At 41.4% G+C, this 22,566-nt stretch overlaps 1 protein-coding gene across 1 annotated transcript in view; it reads left to right on the top strand.

Annotated features, from left to right (window-relative positions):
* Positions 1 to 1,002: 1,002 nt before the first annotated feature.
* Positions 1,003 to 22,566, top strand: part of URI1 (URI1 prefoldin like chaperone) — a 41,986-nt gene continuing 20,422 nt past the window's right edge. Inside the window, exons 1-4 of the mRNA XM_054199274.1 lie at positions 1,003 to 1,403; positions 13,045 to 13,079; positions 17,166 to 17,244; positions 19,238 to 19,373. Coding sequence (XP_054055249.1) covers positions 1,332 to 1,403; positions 13,045 to 13,079; positions 17,166 to 17,244; positions 19,238 to 19,373 — 322 coding nt within the window. The 5' untranslated portion in view covers positions 1,003 to 1,331. The remainder of the gene's footprint in view (positions 1,404 to 13,044; positions 13,080 to 17,165; positions 17,245 to 19,237; positions 19,374 to 22,566) is intronic.

Here is a 22,566-nt window from a genome sequence, read left to right on the forward strand (position 1 = left end):
TGCAGAAGTAATCCCTTATCTAAATGTAGGAAAGATGGACATTTGTACCTCCACCTTATGACGTGCCTACCAGTCCCTGGGGGGAGACGATATAAGCCCCTCCACGCTGCTGGCAAATACACGCGCTGGGTGTTCACAAAGTCCTGCTCACTCAAGGGAAAGGTGCAGCAGTAAACCCAAGATCTATCTGTAAGTGAAGCCACCTACATGGTGTTTATTGTGTATAAGTTAAAATACACCGGTTAGAATCGCTGCAGCCCACCAAGCACCGTGGGGTTACTCTGGTCTTCAGCAGTGCTGCTACCCAGCATGCTGTTAGAGTATGGCTCCATTCCATTACCGACACGGTACTTTGGATGTGTCTAACACCACTCATGAAATTAGCTACTGAATTTACTGCACATAAATTACTCCGTGGTACTCCAAGAGCGTCTGTCTACCACTCGCTTCCCGTGTAGTACCTTTCGCATGGAGGCGAGCCCGGGTGCTGCTCCAAGTCATTTCAAAGAGCCAAAACCATTTTGCAATCCTTCAGCTCACGGCAACCTACTGTTTATTCACTCTCCGACGTTCCGACAGTGTAAACATTCCGAGGCCAGTTACTGCGACATCACCTCCCAGTTACAAAACACACTCTGCCCTGTGTTTATGTCTGTCTAGGATTACTGTAGGCCCAGCAAAACACTTTGCAGATGATGCTTAAGATTCTGTAAACCCCAGGCCCAGGCGCCCCGGGCCTGCGCTCCAGCAAGTGCGGGACGCGGGCACCCGGCCGGCGGGGGCGTGGGGGGCCGAGCACAGGCCGTGCCCCGGGGGAGGCCGCCGATCGCCCCCCACAAGGCCGTGGCGGCGGCCGGTGCCCCCCCGCCCCCGGCGGCGGGGGGAGCCGCCGTGGCGGTGGGCGCCGGGCCGGGCGGGGGGTGTGAGCGCCCGCCTCCCGCGGCTCGCAGCCGGCTGCCTCCCGCGGGCGCGACGCGGCTCGGCGGGCCGCCCGGCTGGGCCGGCTACCCAGAGTGCAGCAGGCAGGCGGCGGCAGGCGGCGGCCGGCACCGAGCAGCCGGCGCACCCCCGGCCCGCCGGCGCAGCGGCAGCCGGGCCCAGGCGGCGGCGCGGCCCAGAATGCGAGTGTGAGATGCTTCCCCCGGCAGCGGCGCCCCGGGCCCAGGCGGCGGCGGCCCCAGCGTGGATGCGGCTCTGGAGCCGGCGCTTCGCCCTCCACAAACATTTCTATAGGACTCATTCGCCCTGCTGAGGAGATCGGCCCGGCCCGGCCGCTTCTTCCCCCTTCGCCGCCCCCTCCGCGCCCCTCACAGACCGCCGGCCCGGCGGGCATGGAGGCCCCCGGCGGCGCTTCGCCGCTCAGCCCGGCGCTGGTGGGCCGCCTCCGACAGGAGCACGAAAAGGTAAAAAGGCCGCGGCCGCCCGGGCGGGCCACAGCGTGAGGCGGGGGGCGCGGGCAGGGGGCCGTGGCGGCGGGGCCGGGCCGAGGGGGGACTGGCGGCGGCCGCCCCGGGCTGGGGGGGTAGGGGGGTCGCGGGGGGCGGGGACCCCCCCCCCCAGGGGTGGCGGCCCCCGGGGCGGCACGCGGCGGGGCCTGCGCGCGGCGGGCGGGCACGTGACGGCGGTGACGTCACGTTTGGCGGTTGAGGCGGGTCGTGGCCGAGGCCCGGGGTGGGGGGGGTCGGACACGGAGCAGCCCCGGGAACGGGCCGGGGCTCCCCCGCTTGGACGCCGCCTCCCGGGGGAGAAGGGGCCCGGGCGGGCACTGGGCTCAGTTGGCAGCGGCGGCCCGGCCGACGTGCCCGTTAGCACGGGGCTGGCCGGGGAGGCCCCGGCACGCCCCGGGGACCGTTACAGTTACCTCAGCGTAAAGCGCCTACGCATAGCTCGCTTCGAAACACTCGTTCTCCCCCTCTTTGCGCCTCCCCGGGGCTTTGCCAGTAGCAAGGGCCAGGCGCGCACCTTAAACAGGGGGCTGCACGTGGGCCCTTCACGCTGTCTCCGAACTGGGCCGCCTCACGGGCCCGCTTGGAGAGCCTCAAAAATTAATTGTTCGTGACTTGCCGTAAAAATGGGTTCAAAAGAGCCAAACCCCTCTGCAGAAATGACCCCTGAGAATTCATGGGGCTGGTTCCACACGTGGCCATGGTATGGAACTGGAGATGGCCCTCACTGCAGCTCGCAGGCACGACCTAAGGCGAGGCGACCTCCCAGTGTCATCAGTGAGATTCGGGGCTCTGTGTGAGGCCAGGAGTCACCGTGGAACTCGTGGCCATGTGCAGAGTTTTATCGGCACAAGTACCTTTGCCAGGTCTGCACTCCTTTCAGTTTCTCTGCTCGTTTTTCTCATATGATTAAAATTTTTTAAAGCTGCATCTAAGATACACATTCGAGCTCCTCAGTTATAATGGAGGACTTTATCTTCAGCATGTGTTGCTTTGTCACACGCTGGTTTAGTTAAGAGTAAGAAAACCGAGTGTCACATCTGTAGTGTGAAAAAACGTGCCCCATCTGGAATACCGCGTACAAAAATGTGACTGCTTTTGGGTGGCACACTGGGTCATTACGAAAAGACGCACGTAACCAACTGGCGTGGATGAACAGTAAGAGGATCTGCTGGAATACTCCGCGTCACCCATTCTGCATGGAGAGTAACCCGTTACACCGATAATTGGTGATAGCAGCCTGCCTGCTTGGGCTCCTTAAGTTAATTTTCAAGGTGGTAGAATTTGGTGAAGAATAATTAGTGTAAGTGGATGTCGGTCGTAACCACGTAGAATTATTCCCACTTCATGGAAAGACCCCCTCTGTAAGCAAGTTTAAGAGACTTCTTAAACAGATCTGCTCCAGTGGAAAAGAGGCCCAGGAGACCATTAATTAAGCCTCCGTTAGGCTGATGTACCAAAATTATATTTTATCATAGGGAAACTTTACATAATTTCTGCAAATTGGCTAAAAAAAATTGAACACTTCAGCTTCAATATGAAATTATACAAAGAACTACATATCTTGGTTACAATGGAGTGTCATGATGAAGATATAGTAGACTTTCCCTCTATGCAATGAATATATATAATTGGATTACAACAGTATTTTCAGTTACGAAAACATTGTGTTTTAAGATGGAGGAGGTCTTTTCATTTCAGCTGCTTCTTATCAGAGATTGGTATTTTGCTCACAGAATTACTGAAGTTGAAGGCTCATGTTTTGGTCTTGGCACAAAGATGACGGAGAATTAGTTATCTGGTACTTTGGTAAACTAGTAGTGTGACCATCGTAACAAACAGTAAAGTTATTTAGCCAGCACTATATATATACTGGCATTTAAGCAGGCACATATATTTCTTTTAATTACTGAGATGTTACGTTGTCCCTGTGACGCTTGATTAAGTATAAAGAAACCTATTTATTCCCATTAGTCTGAAGGCAACCTTTAGTGTAATAGTGAAATACAGCGTTATCTAGCTGCAGAATTAAAGGTAATATTTGAATCGGAGTTGATGATTTTAACATCCAGGCCATTGTACAGCCCTGGTTCAGCTACGAGTTTGAGCTTTTAAGTGCTAAAGAGCTGCTCTGGAGAGCACGTGAACTGAGGCTTCCTTCCCGTTTAAAAATATTAAAAGAACAGGATGTTCGTGACTTTCTATCTCTAATGTGATTGAGGCTGCAGCTTCCAGGTCTAGGACCCCTGGTGAAAAGTAATTTTAATTCTTGTTTAGGACTGCTTGCCTGTTGGACAGATTTCATCTTGTTAATTTGTAGTGATAGTAAGACCAAACTGTTAAAAGCAATTTTCAGTGCTCCCACTAAAGGCACTTTGTATGAAAACATGACTTAGAATGTGTATCTTGGGGATAAATTATAGAAGAATATCTAGTAATTTTCATGATAAAGACCATCATTGGAACCACTGTGCCTGCGTAAAGTTTTGGATATTTCTGTAAGAAGAATATAATGTATGTATCGTGGATTACTTGCAAAAGCACTATATGTTAGCTGAAAATACTGCGTTAAATCTATTGCAAGTTAGCACAGGAATTATAAAATGAATATTTAAATAGGTGGATTCTCATGCTGTAGAGCCTGCATTTAAACGTAATATTTGATATACATTTATTCCTACAGTCAAATGGGTTGGGATTGCTAACTGATAGGAGGCTTGACAAGTCAGATCTGTATGATTTGGTAAGACTTGTATAGACAGTGAATTTACAGTGGGCTGATACGTTCTATAGTTTCTGAGCAATGCAATGAAGATATGCGTAATGGGAGACATTACAGAACCAATTAGACCCAAGAGACGTTTGTAGAGTGCAAACACAGGCATGGAGAATCTAAAGGATTCCAGTGTTAGCTGGCAATAGGATTTTTTTTTTTTTTTTTTTTTTTTTTGCATTGCACTGACAAACACAATTTTTAGTTTTGCATTTAGGAAAATTAGGACAAGGAAGTGACTCTCCTGTCACTCATCATGACAACAAAGCACAAGTAGATTTAGTGCAGCTATTAGTGTAGCTCATTGGTTAGTGTGTATTATGACATATTCTTAATTTTTATGAATTTATACGGTGGAGCTGTATGATCTTTAATTTCCAGTTGTTTTCAAGATCTTGGGTACTTGCAGTTTTTTAACAGTTAGACAACTTGTACGTGGGCTATGGGGAAACAAATGACAGAATCCTAAACTTAGGGTCTTTTAAATCATTTTCTTCCTATATGGATTACTTCTGAGGCTGGCTGCTTCTGTCTAAGCCTTTTTCAAGTAATATCTGTGCTATGAAATGAGCAGCTTGGCAGTTTTAAAGCTGTTCCTGCAGTCTGAAAAAGAGCAGTGAGACCGAGTAGGGTCAGTCCTGCTCCTGCTGCAGGAGCCATTGGAAATCTGGACTCGGTAGGTGAGATTCAGCGTGCTTTCCAGTGCAGTGTCTCCCACAATACCACACTTTCCAGCCTACATCCGTGTTAACAGAATCTAGAGAAAGCCTGGGTGTGAGACACCAGTGCAGTGGGACTTCATTTTGCACAATAACTGTTTGAGGAAAGATAACAGAGCGTCTGAAGCTTGGTTTGGCTTGCTCCTTTTTAAAAGGCCCTGTCTGAAGCTTCATTTGCCATATTTCTTTTTAAAAGATACCTGGACAATTACCTCTTCAGAAACTTGTGATGACATCTGCTCCACCCTCTCCAGTGCTTTTTTGTAATAGTGGGTTCCAAGAATGTTTTCTCATGTCTGCTTTCAAGTAAAAGGGCTAATTCAGTCATTATCTGGAAGCTTTCAATGTAATACTGATTGTTCCTCCAGTGTTAATTGATCATCACTTTTAATTTTTTATAGTCAATATTTGTCTGTGTTCTTATTAGTATGAATTAAATCCCCACTAGTTTATATAGCGTCAAAAATTGTGAAATAAATTAACAGATCTTAAGTAGGTTTTTTTAATGGTAATTAAAGACAAACTATTCACAAAGGAGTTTAAAGAGCGTTGCGTTTATTCTGGAGTGGGCAAGTCTGTATATGTCCTGCCTTGTTGGTACCTAAAATGTGTAGACGAGGTTATATCCACAAAATTTAAACGTTACTAAATTGTGCTGCTCCTATAGCTGTGTATAGATTTTGTGAGTAGGTGCAGTGACCAGGGTACTGTTTGGGAATTGTCTCTAGTATCTCTAGCATCTTTGCAGGTCTCATTCCAGAAGTTATACTCATAACCTGTCTTCTCAGGTTGACTTGGGTACCCCTTGCCTCATGTATTTCTTTCCTCCTTTGAGATTGTGAAATTGTATTTTGTTTTAATCTGAAGTTCTGGTCTTGCAGATGGATATGCCAGCTCGGAGTTTGCCATCTTGAGAGCAGCAGCAACTGGACCAAGACTTCATTTTTTCCCAGTGGGGCATGAGCAAAAGTCTCAGTCACTTCTTCAAAAATTTATTAACGACCACATGAGTTATCCAGGAAGGAGATGACTTTAATTTGGTGATCAGCTTTTTAATCTTGGGGGTGTTTTTGTGACTGCTTGTTTCTAGAATTAACAATTTTAGGGTGGCACATTTGTGACACTGTTCAGTGACCTGGGTTGGGATCCAGCTTAAAGCCGGACTTTGTTGTTGACTTTTTTTGCTTCTTTTTTCTTCCTGGGTTATTTTTTCAGCCAGTGTGGTTCCCTCGTGAGGCTGATTGTACAGCATCACAAATGTCTGCCAGCAGGTTGTGTCGGGGTTGGAAGGATAAGTCGGTGGAACAGAGTAGCTGGAGACAGGGAGGGATGATGGCTGGTTTACTCAGGGCTGCATCTGAATGTTGAACCACAGCCTGAAGGTATGTCTGTGAGGCAGGTGCCACGGCTCATGTCAATTTTAAGCTAGTTAACTCAGGTATTGCTAGAAACATAGCTGTTGCACCATAGACTGCATCAAAGCTTGCAAAACCTGCTTGAGGTGTTTGGTAAGTTAGGTCATGGGAGCTCGATGCTTATGTTGTCTGCTGCTATCTCGGTACCTGAGCTAGCTTGGATATGGCTTAGCCACATGAATATGTTTACGTGAAGTTAGCTAAAATACCAAGTTACGAGTTCTTTAGCTCTGTCTCAAGATGAAGTTATATGACATGGACACTGACTTGCTGTTGGGGAAAGACGAGACTCTGCTCCAGTTCGTTCCTTGCTTGCACCAGTTCACTTGGTTCAGAGCTAATTAAATTCCCTCGCTCAGTGGAAAACGTCCTGCTGCCTTTGGGATTTTTGCTGGGGTTGTGGATTGAGAATGACTCCCAAAGGGGACTGACAAAGAGCAAAACAGCATAAAGGTGTTGGGAACAGGTGGGTGGAAGTGAGGAAGAAGAGTGCTGGCTCATGTGAGCTGACACTGCCTGCCTGGCTGTCCCCGCGGAGTGGGGACAGTTTACCTGTGCGTGAGCAGTTACTGCAAGGTAACTATAAGTTACTTGTCTGCGTGACCTGTAACCACAGGAGCGGTCACAACATGAAGTAGTCTTGAGAGGGCAGAATTTTCCAGCTGGCAAAGAAGAGATGAGGTGGTTTATGTCTGCTTTATAAGCCTTGGATATTTCAAGTAGAATTTTTAAGCTCTCAAAAATCCTTTTGGTCAGAACTTGGTTTTTATTTATTGGTTAAAAATCGTTACGTCCTACTTCTGCAAAACTGAGAGACACAGTTGTGTGTGCACAATTAATATAGAAATAGAAGATCTTCAGTTGTTTTCTTATAGGGAAAGGTAAAAATTGTGGTTATGTTTTTAAGTAAGATTTTTTCCTTCAGAAAGAAATGTTTGCCATGATGCAAATTTCTTTCGGTCTCTCTTTTCATTCAGTATCCTTCCGAAACACGTTTCTTCAAAAGGCAAAACTTTCCACCCAAAGGGGGATTTATGTTAATAATTTGTTGAAATGTAGTGTTTTTGAGTAATATGCTTTAATAAATGAATATGAGAGCTTAGAAATGCTTTCTTCCTTTTCCATTAGATCATACAGTGTGCCAACAGACTGAAGAACTTTTAATAGTTTTATTTCATTTTTTGATTGAAAATGGGGCTCTAGGAAAAACAATTGTGCAAATGTTAATTCTGTCTTTCTCCATCAGTGATTGCTGTGTTTTAGGCAAGTACTGTGTAGTTTCCTAGAGGAAAAAATGAAAATTCATTTTAAATGTTTATTTTGCGTGTGGCTTGTTACAACCTTGTTACCAAGGGATGATCAAATATTTGACCACCCATTAGTGTTCTTCTGTAATGTAAAGCCATATTGTGAACTGGTTATTTCATCAGTAAACTTTTAGGGTTTGGGGGTGCGACAGAGAAATCTCATGCATGAGTTGCATGGCAGAGTGGCTCTTGATACTGCAAACATTTACAGACGGAGGCAGCTCATGTGCATGTATCAACTGCAGTAAATACTCGAATGTACAAGGTTAAGCAGTTAAAACTCTGCCGAGTTGGAGTCATCTGAATTAGGTCAGTAGTGGAAATTATCTTGGATTTATCATGAGCCTTGCAAACGTGGATCTGCATTTCAGAAAACCAGCACACGCTTCCACTGTAGTTCATGGAAGGTTCTGAACAACAGAACCAAGGTCAAGACTGAGCTCTTTACACAGTCCCAAATGGCAGGGACAGTGTCCTGAAGGCAAATCATTGGTTTTAGACTTTATTAGACCCTTACTTTAATTACCACCTCATTACTTGCTCTGCTTCCACAAAAAGTATTCCATACTGTCATTTTCCCTAAGTAACTGGAAATGTGATTGAAAGGGATGTTTAAAGTGAGACTAATTCAAGATTAAATAGTCACAAATTATATTATTGCTACATGTAAACAAATTACTTGCATATCTGATTTTATTCAGATTACTTTTCAAGTGGTAAATAATGCTTTATCACTTATATAGTGCTCTTACATCTTTAGAGTGCTTTTCTCACATTAATTAATCATCATTAAACACTCTGAGGTGGGTAGGTTAATACTATTATCCCCATTTTGCAGATGAAGAAATGTAGACTGAGAGGTTGTGATTTGCTCAAGGCCATATAGAAGAAACAGAATCAGAGCTGGGATTAGATCTGCGTCCCCAGCTTCTAATTTCAGAAGACCAGCCAGATTGCGAGCCACAGTTTTGAAGCAAAATATACAAGTGTGCACATAGAAATAGCACACGTTTGCTTGGCCTCTTAGGTATCTAACTTGCAATTTTTAAACAGAAACTTTGCTTTTGCGCCACGCCACATATTTCCATGTTCATACCCACAAGTGTGGAAATAGCCTCTCATTCATTTAGGAACTCTTCCTAATCTGATGGGGCATTTTAATGTTAATAAATTTTATTGAAGCTACCTTTCATATTAAAAATACCAGTTCCCAGTTCTTTAGGCTTGAACATAATTGTGTGACTTGGGTACAGCAGGTTCAGCATTGGTACCCAAAACTGTCAACAGGTGATACCAGTACCAGCTCTGTTGCTTGTAATTTTTCAGGAGCTGAGACAAATGAAATTCTGAGTTGGCAGCTTGCCTTACTGCTGCTCAGAAAGGGGGGAGAGAGAGAGAGAATTACCCTCAGTGTGCTGAAGCCATCACCTTTGTAGGCAGCGCCCAGCTGCTTAGTAGAGAGAGGCATTGGCACGCATGCAACTCCACCTGGGAGAACTACCTACGTAAAACAAAATAGTCTCGGACTGGAGAGGAGAGCAGAGCGATTTGTGTATCACCTTGGTAATCAGAAGCAGCACAGAGAATTATATTCAGCTGTTAGCAATGGGAGCACGTGCAGAGCAACATGTAAGGAAAAATGAGGTGGAAGAAAGAGGTGCCCTTGTGAGGACCTGCTGAGGAAGGGTGGGATATTGAGGAACGGGTTAGAGACCCATGGGCGCCTACAGGTGTGAGTCAGCTTCATGCTGCAGCATCCTTCTCACCCGTCCTCATTCTCAAGGAAATGCTGTAAGTGATCATAGTGCCTGGTTGTTGAGGTAGGAGACGGCCTACCTCAGGAAAGGAGAGTTTCTAGCCCTGTTCCTGACCAGTGTTAGTGGTTACATTACTGAGCCTTTAGAATCAGTGCTGTGCTTTTCCAAAGTGCTCCATGCTTTAATTCAGGGAAGAGTTTTTGAGCTCTTTGGATGGAAGATCCCGGAGAAGGTGGAATGTAAATAGGTAGACTGGAAAGAGAGAAAGTGTTGAAGATAAAAGGAATGCTGTGCCTTCAGACAGCTAACAGAGTCTTTGGCTGTACGGTACGAGTTGTTTGGGGTGATTTGGAGTCACTAGCCTGCAAGCTGCCCGTGTTCAGGTTGGCGCGATGGAACTGGGGGACACCTGGGAGGTGATCGCAGTCTAAAGCTGATCCTTCAGCTCTGCTGTGACTCCACCTGTGAAACCTGGAAATGAGATGTTCCCTAAAAGCAGCAACCTACTCTTCCCTTTAAATAGCTCCATGTAGTAGTAGCGAGAGCAGAACCAACATGTAATCAATCTCCTCCTGCAGTGGTTTGGTTTTCAGCCCACAAGGAATTGCACTTTGGGTTACAGGTGTGCTCCCAGGGCTGTCCGGGGGCTGCTCGCAGAGCTCCCAGGGACGGCTCTGTCCCGTCAGGGCCTTGAGAAGCATTACATTTTAACAAGTTGCTGTTGGAGGAAAGGAAGGAAACAAGATATTTGCCCGTTTGTTTTCCTTTAAGACTACGGAATGTGTTTTCCGACAGTGGATCCTGTTTTAATAACCAGACCCATGATTAGGTAATGTTAAGTTTGCTGCAAGAGTAGTTTAATAAATATTTTAGTATGCAGATAAGCCATTGATAACTGCATGCGTTCACAGACTTACACATTTTTATGCCTAAAAGGGGAGAATTCAGAGTTTATTGGTACCACTTCCACTACCATGTCGTAAAAGTAATGCATAGTTGGTGGCACTAGGTGTCCAGGCAAATTGAACTCAAATGAACAAACAAACAGGTCATTTGTTTTATTTACCCTGAAAGGAATTTTCATTCTTTAATTGTAACTCTAGATACAAATTATGCGTGGAGGATAGACTAATGATTTTCCCATGTTTGATTAAAGGCAAAGAATCAAAGATTTGTTTATGTATTTATCTATTTGTTTCTTTGCTGTGATAAAACCGGTTGTTATCCAAACAGTGTGACTGACCTAATAAAGGACATATGCATAATTGATCTCCATCTGTTTTTCAATATTTATTCTCGCTTTATTTTTTTAATAGAGTTCAGTTCCACAAGTGCAGCCTGAAACATTTTTAAGGTGGTATATTTTAGCACTTCTGTAAAAGGTCTCATTTTATGCTGGCCACTGAAACGAAAAGGTTTGTTGTTGGTTCCACCCTTTAGTATCCCTTCAAGAGAGATTATATCAAAGAAGAAGAATTAAATTAAAATTGATTGGTGTTATTGATTTTTCTTTTTTTTTTTTAAGGGGATAAAGGGTGATGGAAACAGCTTATGCCCCTATGCTGTTTTACTGAGGGACTATTTTTAAAAAACATAAAAAGCATATGTGCCCAATTTACATATTTACTAATTAAAAAAGCTTCCTGGAAACATTAAGTAGACTGTCTTCTGTAACCTTTAACATTGTAGCTAATGGATATAGCCTGGAAATTTTCATAGACGGTCCTCTAAATAATGTAAATGATTATGAATGTGTAACTAGTTAATATGCAGCTACGAAAGGATTATCATGTAGAGGTTAATGAACATGCTGCTCTTACGGTTTGCAGGGCTTTTCTTTTTGTGCTTTTAGCTCACTTCATGCATGGAAAGTCATGTACTGGGGATGGAAAGCTTCCTGCCTTTTCCATCTTCATCTGTAATGGGGCAATTAAACCGGAACTTTCTTAAAGGATTTCATAAACATTTTTGTGTACCTAATTATGCTGGGTACTTCACAATCACTACCAAATCTGAAAGAATGAAGGATGTTGAGAGAATAGGCTCCGGCTCTTCTACTCGTGAGTGGTGGGCTCCGTTGTGCGTTAGCATCGTTACCAAACGGGGCCGCGCTCTATCATTTATACCTTTTACGGAAACTTTACTTTTAAAATGGGCCTAATGGTATGAATTAAATTTCTGAGTTGACGTCCTGTAGAAGTCTGTATATTTACTCTTAACCTTAAAAATAGTTAGCTCTCATTAAGGAAAATACTTGCTAGGCATTTGATTTGTAGGAGTTTAAAGCAAATGATAAATTTAAACTTACGTGCGATAAGCCACCTGGCTGAATTTCCTGATGGATTATGAAATAGCGTAACCACAAATGTAGAGCTGATCATTTTTATTTAAGTACTTTCCTCTGTTTAAAGAATTATTAGCTCACAAAGTAGTCCCATTTTTTTTTCACTTGTATATGAGTAGAAAGTGCAGGGTCTGAGATCTGTTCTGCAATAGCTGCACATATGCTAACTAAAAAAAAATTGTCTTTCATTCTGTTGTTTGAAAAAAAAAAAAAGAAAGAATTATCTGCTCCAGTGATTTCAGTGGTACTTGAATGTATGTTATTGTTTTCTCTGCAAATTTTCTCATTAATTGCTTTCAAATGTTAGCATTATTTTGGCTATAGGAAAAACGAAATTTGTAAGAAAAAAAAAAATTAAAAAAATCTAGAAAATGCTTATATTGAGAAGATGTCTAGACATATTTAATTGCCTCTTGGGTTCATTGCATTTCATGTAATTGAATGAAATTGTGTTGTATTTTTGGTAACCATTATTCAGAGATCAGAATATGTTTTGAAAGACAAAATCTCTACGTAATTATGGCAGAGAAGGTCACAGGTTTCAGCATCTTGTCTGCTATATCTACATAGCCTAAAAAAAACAGTTAAAAAAGAAAAAAAAGTATTTCATTTTAATAACGTGCTTTATTTTGTAAATTATTTTGTATCTCTTGGGAAAGCCTGTGGCATAAAGAAATATTCAGATTAAAACTTCCTTTTTTTTTTTTGAGACCCAGAAAGAACAGAAGGGAAGCCAGCAGCCCATAATGGTGTCAAATATCCTTGTATTTAAACACAACAAAATTAATTTGTGCTTTTCCAGATTAAAATGGCCAGTGGAAACATTGGTTGATGTACTGATAAAAGCAAAAAATGTTTTTGGTGCTATGGGGTTCATTTGTTTTTGTTTTTTAATGAATGAGTATGGAAGTTACATTGATGTCTGGTTATAATTTATGTTGTTTTCTTATTCTGCAAACCTGTAACACTGAAAATAGATCTCCAGATTGCACAAACTACTACTTATCTTATATCGTCTGTCACCTAATAGTTATGGAGCAGGTATTGTACCAAAATATGAATTGAAAAGCTGTAATTTTTTCTGTGGTTATCAGTCTGCATTAGGGTGTGATAAAGTGTGCTGCTTAAGAGCTACCATTCACATGCCTTTGCACTGACAAATAAAAATGTATATAGAGACACTACCAAATCTGTAAAGCTACTGTTCTAGTTTCTGATGCATTGACATTGCAGCTGTGTGCTTAGCCTTGTTTTTTCATGAGTAGTTATCTGTTTTAATGACAGGTGGTCACTAGCTGCCAAGAAAAAATCCAGCACTGGTAAGTGAAAAATGTTTGATTACATGCCTAAAATACTGATGAGTAACCTAGTTGTATTTTAGTAAAGTACTGCTCTTTATTCTGGCGATAGCCAAATCCTACTAGCATGTTTTGGGGATTATTGTTAGTGATCGCTCAGAATTATTGCAGTATATGCTCTTTAAAATGTATGTATTTTCCACTGATACCATTACTTTAAATCATAAATACACTGAACCTTAGTGTTCATACTTGTGTTTTAAATACCCGGCTCATTCATCATTTTTCCCCACGTAACCTTGTGGGATGAATGCTGAATTTGCCTGATTGGGGAAAAAGTACTCCCAGGGTAGAACTGATTATTCTTGTTTTCTTTCTAACTATGGAGCAAGTAGGGAAATTCTGCTCTCCCCCATACAGATGTGCTAAAACAATGTGAAAGTAGTATTTTCCTGTTTTTTTCCCCCAGTAAAGTATGTGATAAAGCTTAGTTTGGAACGCTTAGAAAGAAATGGTTTGTTATGTAAAAAAATCATCTCTGGGCACTTTTTTCTCTGTTGGCAATCTATGGTTAATAGAAAGCATGCTTAGTAAATAATAGTTTTGTATGGCATCTGAGGAAAATGTACATTTAATGGTGAATGAAATCTTATATTATGAGTTACTGTGAGATATAACAGTTGATCTTACCGATATCAAATTACAATATATCCATGCTGTGTTTACCATGATTTTACTGAGAGAACAACAGGAGCTGTCTTGATTATTGTCTGCAGGGTTATTGCAGAATCACAGCAACTGCCCCTTTAGTGGTGAGATTAAACCTTTGGTTATACACCATCAAGCATATAATATTTTGAATTTATTTTAAGAGGCTTTTTCTTCATGCCTGAAAGATCTCCAAGCAAATAATTTATATTTAGTGTGTATCAAATGTTTTTAGTTTAAATGCACATAGGCTGCAAGCACTGGATAAGGGGAAGAAAATCAAGGCAATCTATACACATCACCACATTAAATTCTGACTATTGGCTCGCAAAAATAATCTAAAACTAATATGTTTCATTTATGTTTAAAATTCAGAGACTGCATTAATTTTCAATAAGGGAAATATTATTGAAGTGCTACTGGTGCTGCTATGGTGAAGTCAGGCAGGGTATTCCCAGCACACGTATTTTCTCAGGAGCTTTGCAGTGTCCCTACCTGTTTGGTTCTGTGTGAATACCCATACTCTGCATGGGTATTTCACTAAGAGACAGTATTTTTCAGAAATAAACTAGTTGACACAAAACCTTAAAATTCAAACAGATTTTTAAAAGTTTGTGAAGTTGGGACATTTATTTCCTCGTATAAAAATGGCTGAGTTTGTGGAGTGGGGTGGGAGGGTTGGCTGTGGAAGGAGGAGTTGCTCGTGTCCTTGCTTTTAAGCAAACCCTGGTCATGGCCCCATGAACGTCAGGGTTTTGGGCGCAGAATGTCAATAGGGAAACGTAACGTACTGGTGGATTTTATGTAGAACAGCAGTTTATACAGCATCCATACAATCTTTACTTTATAAAAAATTCTTTAAAATTTAGTACCCTTATTTAGATCTTGATTGTGCAAGAGCCGAGTGCTCTTGTTTCAGCTGAGTAATTTGTTCATATAAGACCTTTTTAAGTAGTCAGTGACACAGAAGAATGTTAAATAGAATTGGGTGAATAACAATAGGATTTTAAAATGCTCAGCTTCAGTATGTTTCCATTAAATTATTTTCTTTTTCATTTTTTAGTACACTTCTTGAAGTATATTTCTAAAGCCATGAATGCAGTAATGGGTCTGGTGTGGGATTAAACATCTAGACGTGCTTTTCCCCTTCTGGGGACGTGTTCGTAGCTGGAGTCCCAACGTTCATCCTCCCCGTTCCCTTTGGTTCTTCGTTGGGTGTGGGGAGCCAGCGTAGCGCCGGCACACCCCGCACCTCATCTCGCCATCTGCCATAGCGACGAGGGAGGTCAGCTTCCTTCCTTAAGTAACGCTGTTTCAGGGCAATTAATTAAAAGGATTGATTTTAATTTTCTTTATCTTGATGGTCCAGTTCAGGCTGTGGCCACACTTTACGAGATTCCCATGGTGGATCAGCAAAGGGCAGTGGTCCCATGGAAAAAAAGAAACAGACTTTGCTCTGTAATGCGAAATAGCTTTTGTAGCAAGTGATTTCTGCTGTACCCTAATCAGATTATTCAGTAACGGGCAGCAGTCAGACCTTAAAGGCAGTATCTTCTTTTCAGATTAATGAAGAATGTTGGGTGACTTTCAGCCATGAAATGATGGGAACGTTTAATCCTGCTGCGAGTGGGGGGATTTTCATACCATTCTCTTCCCACGGAGTCTTCTCCTTGTGTTTGAGACATGGGCCAGGCCCTCGGCTTGGGGAGCCCGTTTGTTTTTCAGCGAGGAGTTGGAGTGCATCGGTGTCCATTTCTCAAATACAGATCTCTGCGAGGCAAAGGCTGGATTCTGTAAATATCATTAAGTGACAAATTGTTATTGTTGACACCAAGTTGTTGTTATATTGCTTCCCCCCCAAAACATGGCAGCAGGTTCTGTTAAGATTCACGAGTTTGGCCTTCCTCTTTGAAGGAAGTGAGTTATATTTTCACTCTGGTGTGGGCAATGGACAGAAAAACTTGCCTAAAATGCCTGGGAGAAATCTGCTCTCACACCAAAGCAGCATCAAGCATCTTTTGTAAATCAGTTATATGGAATACGGTTTTAATGTCCAAGTGGCATAAAAACCTAAACTCTTTTTCAAGACCAGTTCAGCAACTTAAAATATGAAGTACTCGAGGTATAAAGTAGGGCGATTACAGCAAAGTTCAACTCTGGAAGCAAATGAGTCAAAACATAGGAGTATCAGATAATTTTTCATAACGAATGCTGAAGAAGATTTCACTGTGCTTATGAATCTTAAGAAAATCAATGATAATGTTTTGAGAGTTGTGTTATCAACTATGACATTCATTTTTCAGCACATTTATAGATTGCTTTCCTGAATCATCCTCAGAAAACCTGTAATTTGCATCTTGGGTCAGCGTTGTTAAGTGCGCTGCTCCATGCTTTCACTTGCCTTTTATCGCAGAATTTACTACCATATATGTGTTTACTGTTTTGAAGTACAAGTAAACAATATAATCAAACCTGACGTTTATATGCCAGCTACTTCATGCAGGAGCTGATTTCTGACCGTCTTTAGAGTGGCGATAGGCCATTAAAAGACTTTTCCCAGACAAATTTAAGCATTTAAGAATGTCTTCACAAAAGAAGACTTTTTAAAAGGGAATGTAGTTGCTTGTTTTGCACGCAAGGGAAAATCCCTATCGCAATTGAAATGCATTATCTTGCAAAGTCTGCTGAAGAGCCAGGTGTCTACCATGGGAATAGTTTGTCTAAGTTCACCAAGTCATTTCTGTCTCGGGTAGCAACATGTCGCATGAGCCTTATTTATGTTTTGGACAGAGAAGCAGGAGAAGGGATGTTCCTCACCTGTGTTGCGCCTTGTCAGGGGTTGAAGATGCGACACAGTCCTGGTGGTCAACCCATTTTTCAGGAATATTGACTCTCAGTAGGAACACGAAGTTCACGTAAAAATCAGAATTAATTAAAATTTTGCCCATTTATGTCAGCTCAAACCAAGGTCATGAATTCTTTATTACAAGCGATACTTTGAAGAATTTGCCTCTTATAAAATATAAACTGGATTTTCAGTTGTTTTTGTAAATATTGATGGTGGTATAACTGTTGAACTTGAACATGGAGTGAGATATGCCAAATCCTAGTGAAAGAACTGATTCTTTGGACAATAAAAAATTCGAATTCAGAAAGAGATGTGCACAATCTAAAATAATAATATCCCTATTTTAATACATGTTATTCTAAAATAATGTAGCTGTTGTGTTTGCCATCCCAAGTCTTTTATAAATAAGTTATTCATCTATCAACTGTATGTATTTAAGAGTAAACCAGTTTATTTTTCTGTATTTTTTTGTGTGTTGTTGAATTACTAGCAGAAAAACATTAGCTCTTTACTTTAGATGTGAAATTGAATCAACTTGAATTTGTCAACAGGAAGAAGGTGGAGAGCGATTATGAGGCTCTTCAGGAACGGCTCAGTACATTGCCTGATAAACTGTCCTACGATATCATGGTATGTATGCTGTACACAGGAAAATGGGCTAAAATTTATAGTAATGGAGGTATCAGCATCAGCGGTGAGGTGTTATTCAGGTTGCGGCATAGTACTTCGTAATGTTACATTTATTATGATAATAGTTAAACCTTTGCTTTTGTTTCTTTCTCTTTTCTTTGAAATCCGTTATAAATTACAACGTTACTGACAACTGAGAACTGATGACATAAATGCTAACACAAAACCTGACATGTTTGATATGTAAATCTATTGTATAGAAAACTATAATTATGACTGAATTACGGTACTTAGTCATTTCCTGAGAAGAAAGTGGCTGTAGTATTTCCTGATTCATGGAAATAAACCCTAGAACATTGATTTTTACACAAAAAGGTGCTGCTAATTTTTGTTTCACCGATCCTCACATTGACATAGCGATCTTTTCTGGTGCTTTGAATCTTCCCTAACAACTGCGCAGCTCCCACGGTAAACTTCACCCTCTTGGTGTGCGCTCACCAGAATTTTGACCAAATTGGCTTTTCTCTCTCTTTTTGTTGCCTCCCACCTTCTCGGGTCCAATTCGAGATGTATCTTTGAAGGGAAGGAAGTTGTACTGTAAATAAATGAATGGCTACTTTCAGCACAAAGTGCCTGACTGCTTTTTTCCTTGTCCGCCTGGCTCAGCATGTAGAGTTGAGTTGTTAGTAAGACGGCGTTGGAGTACGCTCACCATGAGGGTAAAGAGAGCATTTGCCTTTCCCGTGGTAATGATTCAGCACTGGATTTTATGTGTGTAGTCCCTTTACCCCGTGTACATGTGTGGCATGTGTACATGCTGTAAAGCAAAAAGATCACGTTGTTTCGAAGCATAGAATCAACCCTGTTTTTAAAAAAAAGCTAGATGGGGGTTATTCTTCGTTAAAGCAGCAATGTCAGCTCACATCTGTTATTTTAAATGTATATAAATAGTTCCTATCCTGTTAGCCAAATATTTTCATATGTTTTCGATTTTGCTTTCATCGTTTTGGGGGAAGAGTGAACAGGCAAATGGTGCAGTCTGCTACTTGAAAACCAAGTCAGGAAGGGTACGTGTGTAGGAAAAGCACGTTCTGCATAGTCTTAATGTCAGGATCCTGCCTACGGCAGAACTGTTTCAAGCATTGGTTCCCTCCTGGATGCTGAAGCTAGGGAAGGTCGCATTCCAAGGAAACAGATCCACTCTGATCAACAGAACCGCATCCAAGGAAACAGAATCCTCTCTCTTTCGAGAGAAAACTTGAGCTGGCTGTGGTTCTTAGCTTTTTGCCACCTCCATTTGAACTTTCATTTGGTTTTGGGTTTCCTAATTTCTTTGCGATTGAAGCCCAGAGGCAGGCAGGCGGTGGTAGGTGTGAGGGTAAATGCAGGGGCTGGGGCAGGAGGGGAGAAGGGAGGGTGGCCAGAGCTCCTCCCCAGCCAAAAACCACAAAGTGGGAGCAAGCATGGTCTGCGAGCCCGCTGGTCGCCCCACAAACTGGCACGCAGGTTTCTAGGTACTTTTAGCAATACAGATACTGAGAAAAGCAACTCATCTTTGCCTTCAGACCATAACTATTTGAGTATTTTAAATATTCTGGCAAAGCTAAACTTGCTCTTATTAGAAAATGAATGCAGCCTGTGTATAACAAATATGTAACTCACCTAAATGATAATATTTTTATTATTAAGGCTTACGTGTTAGGATTAAATGAATTTGTTTTCCATGTGAGCATTCAGCTATGCTATAGTTTTATGTCACAAAACAAGTTTTCAGGTTAAATACCACTTTTCTGATTTTGTAAGTACAATAGTGAATTCAAATGGATCTGGTCATTTGAATATTTATGAAGGGTTAGTCATTAAATAACTGATGCAGAATTTTTATTTCTTTAACTTTGTGTTTAACTTTTTTACATAAAACTAAGACCTGGATTACCATCTAGGTTTTATTTTCACTAGTGATTTTAATCTGTTTCTTCTGTGCCTTTGACAGGTACCTTTTGGTCCTCTTGCCTTCATGCCAGGAAGACTTGTCCACACCAATGAGGTTACAGTTCTGCTTGGGGACAACTGGTTTTCCAAATGCTCAGCAAAGCAGGCTGTTGCGCTGGTTGAGCACAGAAAAAAACGTATGTATGTTTCTGACCATAATTGAATAGTCAAATTGTATATCTTTGTATTAATATATGAAATTAGTAGCATCTACATTATCCTTTTTTTTTGTGAGCTTGCTAACAAGTCTCATTCAATTTAGCACGTTGTTTTCCATCTTTACTTGGTATTTGATTGGATATGTCTAATTTTTTTAAACATCTAGCCAGCACTTTTTTTTTTTTTTTTTAAATTATACATCACCTTAACTTACCAAAATTCAGGTATTGGCATTAGAAGTTAGAATACAAGATCAGTCAAAGTTTGTTCATTTGTTTATTACACATAACAATAAAAAAATAAAAACCAAACCAAAGAAAACTAAACCCCCCTTTCACCTTTCTGTAACGTGAGAAATGCTGTATTCTCTTCCAGAAAGTGGACATCCCATTCTACTTTTGCTTTTATTCCCTATATTCTGTTCCTTTGTCTCGTCTCTCATTTCTTTTCTGCCTTGTCATATGCTTTGTTTGGTTTTTTTCCCTTTGTCTGTATCATTTTCCAGCTTTCTTCTCCCTCTACACATGCTTTACTCCTGCTCGTTGGGTTTTTTCTTGCTTGCTGCTCCGCCGTGTATCTGCCTCTTCCCTCGACGTTCCTATCCATTGGTGTGGAGAGATCCACTGGATCTCCCCAAATCAAGTGCCGTTGGTGACCACCAGATTTGTCTTACATAGCAGCGGATCACAGAGGCACGCAGCCAAGTCCTGGTTTTGTTCCCAGCTCTTTTTACTTGGTGGGACCTTGGCTTTGAAGAGCCAGGACCACCAGCAAGTGGTGACCATGGCGCACTTTGGAACCTCTTTATGTTAGAAAGAATGAGAGCCTAAAATATTTGATATAAATGTCAAGGAAGGAAAAGCACAATAAAACGGAAAATAAATTGGTACCTATTAGCCTTTGCTGTTTGCTTCAGATAAGCGTTGGAGTAAGTTTTTTTCTCACTGGTTTTACCTATAATCTGTCTCATTCCTGAGTGAGTGCTCACTGTGGCTTTACCCTGTGTATGTTACCACAAACACAACTATTTACACTGGATTTTTGTTTATAAATTCAGCTATCCATGTTGCTGCCTGCAGCAGAATACCTCATAGGTTCCCCATCTGAATAAGTTTTTTTTTTTCAATTCTGTGCAAGCAATATTTGTGTAAGAAAAGGGTTTTTTTTTATAGAAACTCATTTGCTGTATTACTTTAAAATATTCCTTTATGAAGAACATTACCAAAAGTATGTAATTTGTATTTTACCTATTATCTTTCTTAATCTGGTTCTCCTGACACAACTTTGCAATTTTCTTTCTTACTGAACTGAATCTACGTTATTTATTGTGACTCTTGCGAGTTCTCAGGCCCGTATCTTTTTCCTTGATCGTCTGATATTTTTTTCAGTGCTGCAGAATTTTTTTGTCACCATTCATTCAGTGAAATCATTTGACCTTTGCATAGTAGATGTTTGAACATTAAGTAGTCTGCTGGGAGACACACAGTAAATGCTGGATTCTTTCCTTTATGATCTTTTAAATTGCATTTAAAATATGAACCCAGAAATAGTCATTTCTTTTAAAGCAAAGTAGTCATTGATGCCTGGATATAAACCCTCCATTCAGCTGATCGTTCACTTCAGCTGTGTGATGGCTGCCAGTGGGAGGCTCCAAAACACTGATATTAACTAAAAACTTTTTATTTAAAGGACTATTTTCAGTTTTGGACTATAAACCCCACGTTTGTACATATGATTCTGAAAAAAATATATTTCTTTTATAGATACACTTTTGTCCTTTAAAAAATACAACTGACTTAAACTCTTTCAACCATTTTCACACTAAATGAGGGCAATTTGGAGATTTTATTTGTTTATTCTAATTAGAAAAAAAGTTACGTACGTGAAAGACGTGTAGGCCATTGGAATATAATATCAATTGGCCACTTGTGGCACAAATGTGAAAGACTGATGTTTCACAAGTGTTAGTTTAAAGTCTTTTTTGTGTATTGCACTGTAGTTATCTTCATAGATCTGACTTGGGATTTCACTGGCATTCTGTGAGCAGAGGGGCTTTGTAGTTTAGAGGGTGATGTACATTGGGCATTATTGTTACACTGACACAACGTGATTTGATTTTCAGTCCATAATCTTTTTGTTTTGGACAGAAGTTCTGTGAGTAGGTCAGCCACACTGGAAAAGAGGGCATGCTTACTGCAGGGGATTACGTCACAAGCAGTCCCCGATGTCCTGTGTGCCAGTCGGAAGGTCCTAACACGGCAAAGCTTTTTTAAGCACATGTTTAAGGCCAGTGTGTGCTTAAAGGCTTTGATATATAGGAATTGGGGTCTGCACAGGGCAAAGAAAGGCTCATGCTGGAATTGCTTGCTGAACAGAACGCTGGCAATGTTTGTTGATGGCTTGTTTCTTCAGTGACCTACATTTTTTTTATCCAATATTACTCTATTTAATTTAGATGGGTATTTTTTCATAACTAGCTGGTCAGATCTGTTCAGATAACTGCAATGAACTTAATTAGTATAGCACTAATAATTCGGTGCTTTAACAGAAATCAAGAGTTACAAGGCAAAAAATAGGAGACACATTTTCATGGACGCATGGACGCATCTTGCGTCCCAGTCTCCTGGGTGGCGAGGAACGGGAGAGCATCCGGTCAGGGTTTAAGTTTTCTAGTGGGACTGGCTCTTCGGGAAGAGATTCCTGTACGTCACTCACTTCTGAGTGTTGTTTCTTGCTGGTTCTGGGGAGCTTTATTGCCTTTGACATGGGTCTGCCCATTGAAGACCCCTCTCTGGTCCCCAGGGGTGACCCTGTTTGCCTTTGGGAGCACCCCCGTTGCCCTAACAGTTCATTTCATCAAGGTTCACCGAAAATTGTCTTTACAGTTTGATTCCTTCTGTCTGTGTTGGATGCAGACGAGAACGGACAATAGGAATCCGTGCACTTACGCAGTGATAGTGCCAGATAAATCAAACAGTATCAGTGAGGATAAAGCCTTGGAAGTTAGGGGTAGCCATGACAGTGTACTATATATAAAAGCTTTAAGTATTACTTAGTACTAATTAGGTCATCATTTTTGTCTTACTGGTTTTGTTGAATTTGCTTTTTAAAGGAGAACGAGTGAAAAAAATGTTTGCTTCTGTGGAATAGAGTAACGCCCAGCCACAGCAG

Source organism: Rissa tridactyla, chromosome 4 (assembly GCF_028500815.1).
Source record: "Rissa tridactyla isolate bRisTri1 chromosome 4, bRisTri1.patW.cur.20221130, whole genome shotgun sequence".
Classification (NCBI taxonomy): Eukaryota; Metazoa; Chordata; class Aves; order Charadriiformes; family Laridae; genus Rissa; species Rissa tridactyla.